This window comes from Phaethon lepturus, unplaced genomic scaffold (genome assembly GCF_000687285.1).
Source record: "Phaethon lepturus isolate BGI_N335 unplaced genomic scaffold, ASM68728v1 scaffold17538, whole genome shotgun sequence".
NCBI lineage: Eukaryota > Metazoa > Chordata > Aves > Phaethontiformes > Phaethontidae > Phaethon > Phaethon lepturus.
The window spans coordinates 33904-47324 of NW_010557087.1; the positions used below are offsets into that span (position 1 = coordinate 33904).

Sequence of the window (13421 nt, forward strand, 5' to 3'; positions counted from 1 at the left end):
GCTAAATGGCATTGTGCTTTGAGACAAGGGAGGCACCTACAGTAGATGTCCATCAGTAGAAACAGCTTGCCTGTATGGTTCCTTCTTCTTAGCAAGGACCTATTACTTTGAGCCTCTCATACCTCTTTCCACGTACCTGTGTTGAAGTAGCCCAAGTGTTCCTCCACAGGCTTATTGTGACTTGTTATCTGAAAATGGTCTGTAACCTCCAGTTTAATATAGCAATAGTTGTTCACTATACATTGAAAGAAAACATCTCTACGTGAGCTCTCTTCTAGTTGTTTCAGTGGAAAATTAGTCATCTGGAGGAAACATGAAATCACGAGTTACACAGGCCTGCTGTTTCAGCTCCTTCTCTCTATGTTTATCCTAAGGAGTTTCACAGAGACTAACTGGAGTTTGCAAATCCCAAGGCTGATGGAAGGTTAGGATGTCCCTTGGGGCCCTGCCACCCAGACCTAGGCTAGCTGCACTTCAAAATCTTCCTATGCTGGGGCTTGTTGCTGACCAAATAAAAGCAAATTTCTCTCCAGTTTATTATTAGCACAAGGCCGCTTTTTTGGTCCAATGCTCCCTAGCAACCTGAGTGCCTGTTTGTTAGTTTGCTTTTACAAACTGTTATCACAAGTCCATGGAAACAGAGTACTTGGTGAATTAGCCGATACCCTTGAAAAGATAACGATAGGAGCAACCGCCAGAAAAGGCAGAAGGCACCTTGCCACACTGATGCCATCCAGACCCCAAGTGCCTGCAGAGCGTGGGGTGTCCAAGAAGGGGGACGCGAGTGGGGATCTGCCTGTGCTCTGGGGATGGTGCCACCCGACCTTCTCCTGGGCTGGGTACCCCCCCCATTGGGCTGCAGCGAGGGGTTTTTGGGGCTGACAGCCCTGCCCTGTCCCCTGCAGCTGTGTGTGTCACTGCTTCCTTTTAAAGGCAAAGCAATGAATAAGGGTTTCCGACAAAGCTCTGAACTGAGCTTGAGCACCTTCTCCTTTCCTGCCTGGGGTGCTGGTTCATCCATTCAGCACCACCTGCTCCCCCGACTCGGCTCCCTCTGGCTCTCATGGGACCCAAACCCATAGCTTCCAGAAATCTTTCTTAGCTGGCAAGTTATAAGCTGTTTCAGGGACTCTCATTGCCTCCTGCTAAAGTTGCTCCATTTTAATCAGCAATGACTAAACACTAATGAGGCTGGACGGATTGTATGCACGGCAGCGGGTGGCTGGACAGAGGCTGGGGCACTTGCCGGGAAGAGCAGCGTTGGGTCCCTTCATCAGCTCTTACTGTCTTGAATAACCCTTGTGGGGACTGGAGTCCAGCTCTTCGCTCTCGCAAGTCATAGCCAAGTCTGAGTTGTCTCTCTTTGCTCTGCCTGGCCCTGCCAATGTGTAATTATGCCATCTGGGGCCCAACAGCTTCAACAGGAGAGAATGAACTCATCCTCCTCCCCTCCGGAATAGCCTTGGGCCTGAGGTGTGCCTGTCCCTGAGGAATGGGATGTACAGGGCCTGAAGCCTTCTGTGCTCAGGACCAAAGCAAATTGAGGTTTCAACGTGCTTGGTTGTGGCCCTTGGTGCATAGGGTGGAAGGGGGCTGGCCCCTCATCCTGCTGTTTTCGGTGCTCCCTTTGACCAGCACTCTCCCTGAGCACGCCTGTGGCACGGGGCACCTCCTGCGAGGCTCACAGTGGGACACAGAATGTGTTCACTGGGGCAGGACGCAGATACGGCCCAAAAGCTGTCTCTTCCTAAAAAGGCCTAAGACAACACGTCATAAAATGGTGATATTTATAAATACTCCAAAACTCCTGTGCTATCCTATTTGACTTTCTAAGGGCTTTTCCTTCAGTACAGAAGCACTGGCCTCATAGTAACAAAGACACTAAGATAACTCTTATTTCCGTGGGAATATAAAAAATTATACGTTCTCAAACCTGATAAAACTTTCCTAAAATGACATTTGTCTTATACTGAGAGAAGCGTATTCTCAGGACGTGATGTAGTGACGTGTAGATGCTCTCCTGGCACTCTTTGGGACTAACCCACATAATTCACTTGTAGTTTTGACATCCATGAGTGATGAACCTTTCCGATGCTCATGCTGAAAAAACGTTAATACCCTTCCAGTCTGTACTTTCTATCTTGCAGACCTATGCAAAGCTCATACTTAAGTTTACAAAACATACAGTGTAAGCTCCTACAGATAGCTCTTTATAAATGGGCTAGTTCTCAATTGGGTGGCATGGTCTTTGCCTCAAGTTCATCTTTTGCTTTATTTTCATGTCACTCTATCTTATTAAAAAAAACCCCAAAACAAACAACTGAAGGCTCTTGGCCATTTCCTGAAATCTCTTTTCTCTTTTAAAAGCAGGTGGTTTTGCAGAGATGCAATGCCTCTGTGGTATTGGGTAAAGATTTAAAATTTGCTACAGGGGTAATACAGAATGCCATTATGAACACTGTGGGAAAGCATGAAGCATTGGTCAGTTCATAAATCCTAAACAGTCATCGCTGACACAGGGGCAGGATTTGTAAGGGATTTTTCCTAAAATATCTGAACCTTTCCTTAGCCCTTTATTTGCTTCCCAAGCTCACACGGGTTGAGTGTCAGAAGGGTAGGCAAAAGAAAAATTGGTGCCCATACCCTTCTGCCTCCCATCCCTTTGGGCTTGTGGGAGAGATGCGAAAATCCAGGAGCTCCCTTGTGCCCACTGAAAACTTGTACCTTTTGCAAGGTTCAGGCCCCTCCCTGAACCATGGCCTTATAAACCTGACTTGGAGGACAAGCAAGTGCCCTGACCCATTTTACAGATGGCTTAACAGACATTGGCAAGTATCATCAGAAGCAGAGCTCCGGATTAAGCAGTGGTCCACAGCATAGCCCTAAAATGCCCCTTATTCATAGCCAGGTGGCCTTGCAGAGCAGTCTTATCGTGCCCAGATGTCTGCCTGAAAGTGGGGGCTCCCACCCAGGGCAGAGAGCAGGAGCGGGGACCCACAGTCCCCTTGGCCACCACTGCTCCCAGGTTGCTCCGGCGTTGGCAGCCTTCCTCCACTGCCAGAAGGGTTTGCTCAGCCTCTTTGGGTCTGCCGCCAGTTATACTGGTTAGCCAGGGTCTGCAGTGTTTCTAGGGTTTTGCTTAAACAAACAAAGGTCAGAAAACTTTATTTTGAAAGTTACTTGAAGAGAATGTTTAGTCACAAAGTCAGGTAGGAATGACTAGGAAATACTTGATTCGAGGCTGTCTGAGAAATATTAATTCAGCCCACTTGTGCTGCTTGTTCTCTTCATCTCCTTACCCCAGTCAGGGAGCAGCATGGGCAGTGAATAAGATGAAGTATATGAAGAGTGATGATGTTTCCTGGCTATAGTTGCAACCCAGATAAAAATTCATAGCATTCAAATGTAATGGCAGGCAGGAGTAGAATAATTAGTGCCTACAATGGCCACATTCAGATTGCACAGATTGTGTTTACTCTGATATCTCCCAAAGTTTTTATATTTGCATTGGCAGCCTGGCGTTCTTCTAATTTATTTTATTTTTGTGTATGCAGTCCGTACATACGAAATGCCGCTGCTTTCCCTGTTTTCCCTGTTGGTTAATAGGTTGGCTTATGGTAGTGATTTGCAATGTTACAGGCAAGGGAGGATGTGATCCACATGCTGAAGACAGAGAAAACCAAACCTGAAGTTTTAGAAGCTCATTATGGGTCTGCAGCTCCAGAGAACGTGCTCCGAGTGCTACACAGGGATGCCATCCTTGCCCAAGAAAAGTCTATAGGGGAAGACGTCTATGAGAAACCAATTTCAGAGGTAATAACTTCTTGATTTACACCATTATGTCTGTACAGGGGGAATCCTAACCAGAAGTGAGACTCCACATATTTTGGATGTGTGCAAAGCATGCAAGAGGATAACACAACATTTGTACAAATGGCAAGAAATTGAAGAAAAATCGAATATTTCTGTTCACTCAACTGCAGAATAAATTGTAAGCAAAGTCACTGGGCTTGAACACAAACAATAAATAGATTGTATGCTCCTTAGGGCTAGTGCTGTTAAGCAAGAACAAAATCTTTGGGTGTTACATTTCTGTTTTTTAAATTCCTTTCAATTATAGGCTCCAACCTCTACTACTCACAGCACTGGCAGGCACTCTGATTTTTTTGACATACTAGACCAATATCACGTGGGTAGTTAGGATATATTTATGGGATCATAAATCTGTAGTCATTTTACATCACTTAAGCTCGAGGACAGCAAAGTCAGCTCAGCCCCTAAAGGAGACCTGTAGGACTTGATCCCTTGCTTTAAAATCTAAGCAATAAATGAATGTAGAATAGGCCTGGGAATGTCTGAGGCCAGCATGGGCACCAAAATAAGCAGCCACTGCTCACGTTTGTAGTTTCATAACAGTCCATGGCATGGAGAAAGAGCATGCAACAACACACAATATAATATACTGTAGTGCCTGCCCAAATCTTCATAGTTCCTTCTGTTAGAACATCTAATTTATTCCTCTGGAATTGTGCCTACCACAGAATATCTTTCCACTGTGCATTCTCATTGAAGCCTCTTCTGGAATTGTTGGGATGATAGTAAATAAGGAAAGCAAACATTAGCATGTGGGAGCATGCATGAAATACTGTTGAACAAGATTAGAAGAGCTTAGCAGGGCTTTTACCTAAAGAAGCTGATAACTTGAGGACCTCAGTGTAAAACTTTTGTCATGTGTAGGTCCACAGGGGTTATATTGGAGCTAAAATAGGATGGTGGCAAAATTTCGTAAGTGTAAAAGACCTACTCTCAAAGGCTGAACCCAACCTGGCTCCTTTGTAAAATGCAGTGACTCTTTCACTTCTGGAGAGTAAAAGTCTTTTACTTCTGGAGAGCAAATCACCATGGTCCTCCCACTCTCTTGTTTCCCTCAGTTCGCTGAGGCACCCTGTGAAACAGCAACTTGCCCCATGCGGCCGGGGCCGAGGAAGATGCGATTCCCACAGGGCAGGGGCTGGGGCTGTGCCATGCCGGGGAAGGCAAGCGGAGAAGCGCCAGGGCTGCGGGCTGCTTCTGCAGGGAGGAGGATGGAGTCTGTCATCTGCTCCCAAGAAACAGTGAAAGGAGCAACATGAATAGCCGTGGTGGCTTCGGAGTGCCTTGGCATCTTTTTAGACACACCTCCCTGGCCTTAGTATTTGTTTGAATAATAGCTGGCATATTAAATTAATAAAAAATAACCCAGAAGACAAAAAAAGTAAAGTGTTGCTAATAAAAAAAGAGAAACTACTGTCAAAAAACAGGCTGAGGGGAGAACCCTAAGGCTTATGATGAACTGTATTTGGTAATGTAAAACTGAATCTATGCTGAATCTAAATAGTTTAGACTTTTTATCTCAGCAGTCCTATAGGTGCATCGAGGATGCGTAAGACAAATTTCAGCCTTGAGCTTACACCTTATGCCCTACATATAGGTCTCTAGTCCCCATATAGGTGTGTGAACTCAGGCTCCCAGGGTCTGAGGACATGTACCCTGCCCTGGCATTTGCTGCAGCTTTTTCCATGTGAAATGAAGAAAAAGCACAGCACCTTGCCACAGGGGAAATTCTGCACTGCAACAATATTATTTGTCACCCTAAAACTAAGCGAAGGTCTGTCCTTTGTGTATCTGAGAACCGTGCAAATGTTTATTGCAAACACGCCGTCCAAAGAAATCATTACTTTTACAGGACACTTACTCCTATTTCTAGTCACTGCTTTATGTAAAGCCCAAGCCATAAAATTACGGGACTCGCATTTACCAAACACAACGTTGTTGGTTAATAAATCAAATGAAGTAAGCAAGGAGACCTTTAAAACAGTCTATTCTCCTTTCCTACAATCCAGCTGGACAGGCTTGAAGAAAAGCAGAAAGAGACATATCGGCGCATGCTGGAACAGCTCCTGTTGGCAGAAAAGTGCCATCGCCGCACAGTTTATGAGCTAGAAAATGAGAAGCATAAACATACAGATTACATGAACAAGAGCGATGACTTTACCAACCTCTTGGAACAGGAGCGGGAGAGGTGAGTACCTGAGATGGTGCAAAGAGTATCCCCAGTGTCCCAGTGCTTGTCGGTTCAGCCGTGACATGGTCTAGTATTTTCTGTGTTTAAATGACATGAAACTCATGTGTAAACCATTTGTAAATGTCGGTCCACTCATATTATTAGTAGACTACATTACTGTGCAAGTCTAGAGTTGGAGGAATACCATTGAATGTTCCTGTAGTGTGTGCTTGAAATAAGAAAAGAATTTGTTTTGAATTACTCATGCCTGTTTCGGGTTCACCTCCTGGTAGCTTTTGATCAGATGTTATTTATGTTGGCTGAGTTTGGGGCTGGCTTGCTTAGCTAAGCGCTGCATTTTGCGAAGGACAGGGCACTGTTTGTCACAGCAGGAGGAAAGGGTAAGGAAAACCACAACACACATTAGGATACTGGCACACAAGTGGTAGGGACTTTGGCATGCCCTTCACATTTAGGCTGGCAAAGTCAGAAACCATTTGCATTATTTTTCATATTTTTGAAGATGCATGCTTCAGGCAAGATCTATGTTCCTCTGGAAGAAAATATTTTAATGTTTTAGAAAACATGCCCAGCCTGTGATGGACTATCTGCAGTGTTTATCTCACGGGCTCATATGCTCCAGGTTTTTTTCCTCAAGTGTTTGTCCTCCTTGTGGGAGTAATTTGTTCTCTGAGTCTCTAAGAAAAGAAAGGGCACCTACCTTAGGTGAAGAACGAGCACTCAGTAACAGCCTCAGTTTTTCAATATGAAATTTTCATGCTCATACCAAACTGCTTGAAATCAATTCACAATGTGTTTTTTTTTTTTAAAAAAAAGAAAAAAAGCTCTGAGGAAACTACTTAAGGCAAGTTAAAAGAAGAAATGCTTTTGAGGAAACCACAGTCTGGTGGCAGACATTTGCAAAAAGCCAGGAGCTAAATTGTTTAGTGTATTTCCTGAGCTCAGTTCAGCGCCAGCTTTGAGTAGGTGGCACATGAGCTACAGTGACCATATTTTCTGCTTTAATAGCTGCTGGTTTTCTGCCTCTCTGTTTTCCTGGGTTGATTGGCAAACTCTAAAGGACAAAAATGCTTCTGCATCTTAGCAATTTTATTCTCTTAGCAGAAAATACAAATTTTGTTGTATTTCCAAGTGAGGACCAATTTCACATCTGATTCTCATAAATGCCACTTTTCCTCTAGGCTGAATATCCATGTATGTGTGGACATGCAGGCAACTAAAATGCTACAAAAGTAGAAGCAGTATTAAAATACCATTTACATTTGTCTTTACATTTTATATTCATTTTAATTTGACAGTCTTATTTAATCATTTAAGAAGTTATTTTAATTTGACATTATTATTCCAGCTCGACTTGTGAAGGCTACTAAATAGCCTAAGATATGACTTGTTTTGAACTGACTTCCTTCAATGAATTGATTAAAAATCTTTCTGTCTCACATTACTACTGTTGACATATCAAGTCCCATCTCTGTGGGCATTTTCTCATACACTTCCTGCTCTTTTGTATCTTTTAAACTTCATTTTTTCCACATTCTACAATTTTTTGAAAAACAGCAATAAAAAAGGAGATTTTGAGTTTGAAATTCTATTGAAAGCAGATCTTTAAGAGCAACTAAATCTGCCAGTTTTAGTCACCAGTGCCTGTGTACTGGTGGCTGCGGGGGAAGAATTGCAGTGCTGAAGCTGTTTTGATTTATGTTGAGTGACACAAGAAACCTGATGTTTGCTATTTAATCCACTTTGTCTAAGGCACTAATGAGAAAATTCGTTTCAAGTTTAGTAGCAACCAAACAGAGAGAACATGGCGTGTAGCTAAACACAGAAAACCAAGCACGCACATCCCTCCCTCTTCAAGATCATCCTCCCAGATCACCTGTAGAGCAGATCAGCAAAATCAGGATGGGCTGGAAACCACTCATTAGCATTTAGTCTTAAATGATCTCAACTCCTCATCTTTGTTTGCTGAGTGCACGTGAAACCGAGGCTGCACCTACACCTTTGTAGGTATTAAAAACTGGAAGTAGTATCGCTTGAGGGCTATATTCATGGAGAAAGAGAGGGTGATGGGATGACTTCTCAGGAAAGCCCCACAGTGCCAATAGATTTTTGTCAAAAAGAAAGAGTTTGCAGTGGAAAGATTAAGTTGCAATAGGGTAAAACATATTGAAAAACATATGGAAAAAACTCCCATACTCGCTTAATATGCATATTGGGACAGAGAGCTGACCTGCCCAAAGGCATTTCTCAGGGTCCTGCATAGGCATTCTTGTTTTATAAGTACCACTATATATATTACTGTTTTACTGTGGTGCTTTAAGGCCTGAGGGTTATTTTATTAAGAGCTGAACAGACTTGTAGTCTCCATGAAAAAGAAAAAGGGACACAGAGGTGAACTTTCCCCGTCAGCCACTCTGCCACGCTCACAGCTATAATGTTAATGAGACAGAGTGAGCCGGAGGAAGAACAGTCCTGTGGGACGGCCATCTCACAGCAGTCTGGTGCAATGAGAGCCGTGATCATTTCTGTCCTGGATCTAAGTAATTTCTTTCCTCACAGTATTTTGCCAAACTTTCCTAACCATCGTTGTCCACACCAACTTTTAGAGGCCACATCTGCTTTTGCTGTCCTGTGAAAGTTTTGGAAGTTTGTTCTTTCTTTAAGAGCAGAAATATGCCTCAGTTCCCATGTCTTTCTAGCACTCTCTTAATGTATTTACTTTGGAATATTTTTTTACATACACTTTCATACATTATCTCTAATCCATCCACAACAACTTGATATGAAAGCAAACAGTTCCTGTGAGGGATTAATTACTAGGTCAGCCTTGCACGGAAAGGAAGTAACAGGAAAACATAATTTGTCAAGAATAATTATGCATGAAAAGTATAAAAAAAAGAAAATTGTTCACAGGGATATTCAAAATGTAGACAGCTAGGGCAGGTAAATGGAGAAAGCTGGAGGGCTTGACTGTTGGTGTTGGCTCTGCAACACCAAGTGCAACTAAGCTGTAGAAAGGTTGTGGAAAAGTTTGGCATGTTACAGGAAAAGAGTACTGACAACCGTTTGCCAGACGGAGATGAAAGAAATCTGGTACTTGTAGTGGAAGGTGCTTCTACAGGCATGGTGGCTGAAGTGTTTTGCAAATTTCCCTGTAGTACACTGTGATCATATCTAAGAATGGGAATGTTTTGAAAGTTAGGGACAGTATTTTCTATATTTACCATTCGACCAAAATTCCCCTTTTCCACACTTGCCCACCTCAAGTTGTAACATCAAGTTGCCCTTGAGCATCTCCTACCCCTGGGAGTGCAAAAGCAGCCATCTTTCTGGAGCCTCTTGATGGAGTAAGAAGGGCTGGAGGCCTCCGGGCTGCCTCTGAGTCCTTTGGTGGCAGACGGTGGGGTAAGGAGTCTCTGGTCTGGCTGGTGGAGAACGAGGGGTCTGACTGGAGCTGCACTGACAACGCAGCTTGCAGTGGACACCTGAAGAGCAGGACACCACGCAGCAGCAGCTGCAATGATACAATTAGTCCTCCCAGCACAGGCACCCTCCTGATCTTCAACCACGCTGCGGGGAGGGAGCTGGGGAACTGGCTCAACCAGCTGCAGCTAAAGCAGCTATCGGCACTCCCCTGCCCCAAAAAGCGCTTGTGTAAAGCAGGCCTAACGTGACGTGGTGCTTGGTTGGTCTCTGTTCTGCCTAGTCCCAGCCCTCTTGCCTTCCCCTCTAGGGAACTGGGGCGGGGGGAGAAATCTTCAGGATCAATGATAAACTTTTTCATTTGATCAGCAGGGATGTTTCTTCTGGTGGAAATAGGGAGAGCTCTGTGTAACCTTGGCACTGCTTCGACCTCTCAATCGACCTAGGAGATGAGGTTTAAAATCCTGACATTTTTAGAGGTGCTAATCTCTAAACAATTCGTCTTGTGCTCTTCTTTTGATCCTGTTTGTTGACAGCACATTTTGCTGCTATTAAAAGCACTAGAAAGCTCCCGTTGATTTTAATGGTTCAGAAAGAGGCTTGTGGTGAGGACCACTGAGCCAGTCCTGCAGGAGGGATGGCAGAAATAGGCTGAAAGCCTTCAAAAATGGGTGGAGGAGGGAGTTTCTTTCATATGCACGGGTTTGCTGAATAGAGGGCAAGATGTGGCAGAAAGACTTTGTTGGGGCTGGTTACGGGAGATCCGTGCAACTGCTTTTGTGGGTAATTTGATCATTTCCAGCACGATCCCCGAGACTGCTGAGACTTTTACCCCACCACAGAACATGTCAGTAAATACACACCCAGTATCTAAGGTAAGTATTGTCTGTCTGAAAGCATCGATAACCATGTTTCGTCACATTTTATTGTAAGACTTCGTTGAAGTGATGAGAATTTTAAATTGGCTCTTGTTTTCCTTCCTGCGTCTTCAAATTATTCTTTACAACCACAGCAACAATGTTCCCCGTGCACTGAAGCATTTCGCATTTTCCTCAAAGGCAAGGCTGAGGATTCAGCCTGTACTTCCTAAGCAGTGCCCTGCTAAATCTGGTTTTAGTTAAACCCTCTTTTTGAAGTACATGGCCATAATTAGATCTGCGTAGAGGAGACAGCAGGACTGTGACCCCAGATCTCTCCTCCACAAAGTTTCCTTTCAGTCTTCACGTAAAATTGTCTCCTCTCTGTCTCCCCCATCGCAGCACCCCCAGCAAGGAATGCACTGGCAAGTCCCTCGGAGGTCTGTGATAATACATTCCTCTCGGCTTTGGTCATCCTGGCACCGAGATGCTCTTGGCTGCTCTGCTGGTGATGTAATTCTGGGCCCGCATCACCTGCAAAGGAAACTGATCTGCGAGCAATAAAGCACACAGCGGTCTTGAAACAAAAATGGGTGTGTTGATGCTAGCAAGTTTTTAAAATCTCTTTTTTCCCTTTTTTTTTTTCCATTTCTGCTTTTATTACCAAAGCTCCCCTTCTTTTCCCACGAGACGGCAGCACCAAGGCTTTCATTGGGAAGTGCTTGCCTTTTTGTTTCCCTTTATTTCATGGATCCAAGCAAGTGTAAAGGCTGGAGTGTGACATAGCTTGGCGATTTTGTGTGCGTTACCTTTCCAGCTTGCATTTTCTCTTGATTTTTATGGAGGTTGTAAAATAGAGAAGCTGGCAGGAAGACAGCAAGGGCAGAGTATCCATCAGTCAATTACTTGTTTAGAGAAAAATCAAGCCAAAAGTATGAAGTGTCCAGGGCTAATAAATCTATGTGATTTACCAATTTAAGGCCAAATTCTGTGTTAAGAATAGCCCCATACAGAGACACTAGGGTGAGGTGTATGGTGCAAACATATAGCACAGATTTTGTCCTGTAACTATGTTAATCTGTTGGTGATTCCTTTACAGTCTGGAAATCGAGTTACTTTGCAGAAAGATTTTTGCTATTTTTTTTTCTCCAAGAGTTCTTAGTCATATTTGTACTCTGACTTTTTTCTCATACGGTGATTGTTTCTGTGTCCTGGTTTCCAAATTGTGACCGAAAAAAAGGAAAAGCCAGCCCGATGGGACTGTGGGAATTCACCATTGCCTACAGTAGTTACTCATCTTACCGCACATTACTGGCTGTAGTAGAGCAATGAGTCACTCTCTGTCTACTTTTCAGTAAGTGCATCTCTACACTTCTGATCTTATAATGTAGAAGACAAGGGCAACAGCACAGTTTTTATTCTTTTCTTTTAGGCTGACATGCTTTCTGTACGGTTTGGAAACACTGGCCATTTTCTGTCAATGTAATATATTCACAGGATCACAGATCACAAATTCTGTGGTAGTCTATTAAAAGAAAGAAATGAAAAAAACCTGGCAATGACAAATACCATTTCTGCACAGTTAAGTAAATCTGAAGGTCATCCATTTTGCAGGTCCTGTTTTACAGCTCTAGCTGACTGCGAGGCAGTGAATGCTCAAAATTTATGTTTTAACTAACGAATCTCATCCCAAGTTCCAACAAAACAGCTCCAAAGGTAATTCAAAAACGAGAGAACAAACAGGCACATTGGACCGTGGAGAAACAATATGAAAGTATTGCGAGTCTTACACAATGTGAGGCTTGCCATGAGCTGGGACTAATCCAAATCCATCTCTTCACACTTGGATGGTCCTCAAAACTGTTCAGTCTTTCAGTCACTTCTGGGATTATATAAAATGGCATCATGTGTTGTTTCAGCTATTCTTCCAAAATTATTTCTAAGTAGGCATCGGCTTCACAGCCCTTGAGAGAGAATTATTATACAAAACTATATGTAGTTCATTATTCCTAGCAAGTTTGCTTGCTAAAATCATCAATTCAAATGCTCCCAGGGTTAGACGGGGGAAAAAATGACTTCATTCAAAACCTACTCACGAACCCAAACTCTGTCCAGGGTGCAAGAGGTAACAATTTTAACATTTAAGGGGCCTTTGGCACGTTTCAGAGTTATTATACTACTGAAATAAATATCAGTTCACAGCTCTACTGAGGCCATCTTTTTAAGTTGTCATTTTTTTAGGCAAAGAAAACAAGAACTGAATCAGGGTCATATAGGGAAAATTGCTTCCTCATTCAGAAAGATTAGAAACAGGTTTCAGTTGAAGTGCCAGATTTCAGTGAATATCTAAAACAATTTCAATAGATGCCATTTATTTACAAGTATAAATATATGCTAATAGGCACTCTAGATTGAACATGTTGGATATTTGCTTTACCTTTAAATGGAAGTTTACTGGTGCAGAGATGTACAGGCTGACTACCGAAGCGTATGACTTACTGCTTTAATGCCCTACAAGTAGTCTAGACCTATTCTACATGGTCAGATAACTTCCACTAAGTTGTGTGAAGAACCTCAAGATGTCATCTGACTTAAGTATTCAAAAAACGTGTGGATGTGGCACTTCAGGACATGGTTTAGTGGGCATGGTGGTGTTGGGTTGATGGTTGGACTTGATGATCCTAAAGGTCTTTTCCAACCTTAATGATTCTGTGATTCTGTGATTCTGTGACTTGGGGGGTTATTCTGACTCAGTAAGCGTATATAGAAGCTTTCCTAATCCTAAACAGATGTAATGCTTTTTCCATCCTCTTTCCCAAAAAGGGTGCTAAGTTGTGCATCCCTTCTCATTCCTGCAGTATCTGCACCAGCAGTGGAGAATACAAATAATGTTTTATATTTGCATCATTTCAGTTTTTATTTCTTTTTAAGGCTTATATGTGGAAAAACATTAAGGCAGGAGAAAAAACCTAGGGGGTGCAAAAATCCAAGCCAAACATTCTTGTGAAATTTGCCAAAGCTTGTGCAAATGTGAGGGGGAAGAAAAGCAGAATGCAAAACGTATAGTTCAGCACATA

At 43.1% G+C, this 13421-nt stretch overlaps 1 protein-coding gene across 1 annotated transcript in view; it reads left to right on the forward strand.

Moving 5' to 3' along the window:
* The window catches only part of LOC104625136 (filamin-A-interacting protein 1-like), a gene marked incomplete at its 3' end in the record, with an annotated part of 37952 nt that extends 31891 nt beyond the window's left edge, over window positions 1–6061 (forward strand). Inside the window, exons 3-4 of the mRNA XM_010292683.1 lie at window positions 3640–3813; window positions 5883–6061. Of these exons, the coding sequence (XP_010290985.1) occupies window positions 3640–3813; window positions 5883–6061 (353 nt within the window). The remainder of the gene's footprint in view (window positions 1–3639; window positions 3814–5882) is intronic.
* Between the last annotated feature and the right edge of the window lie 7360 nt (window positions 6062–13421).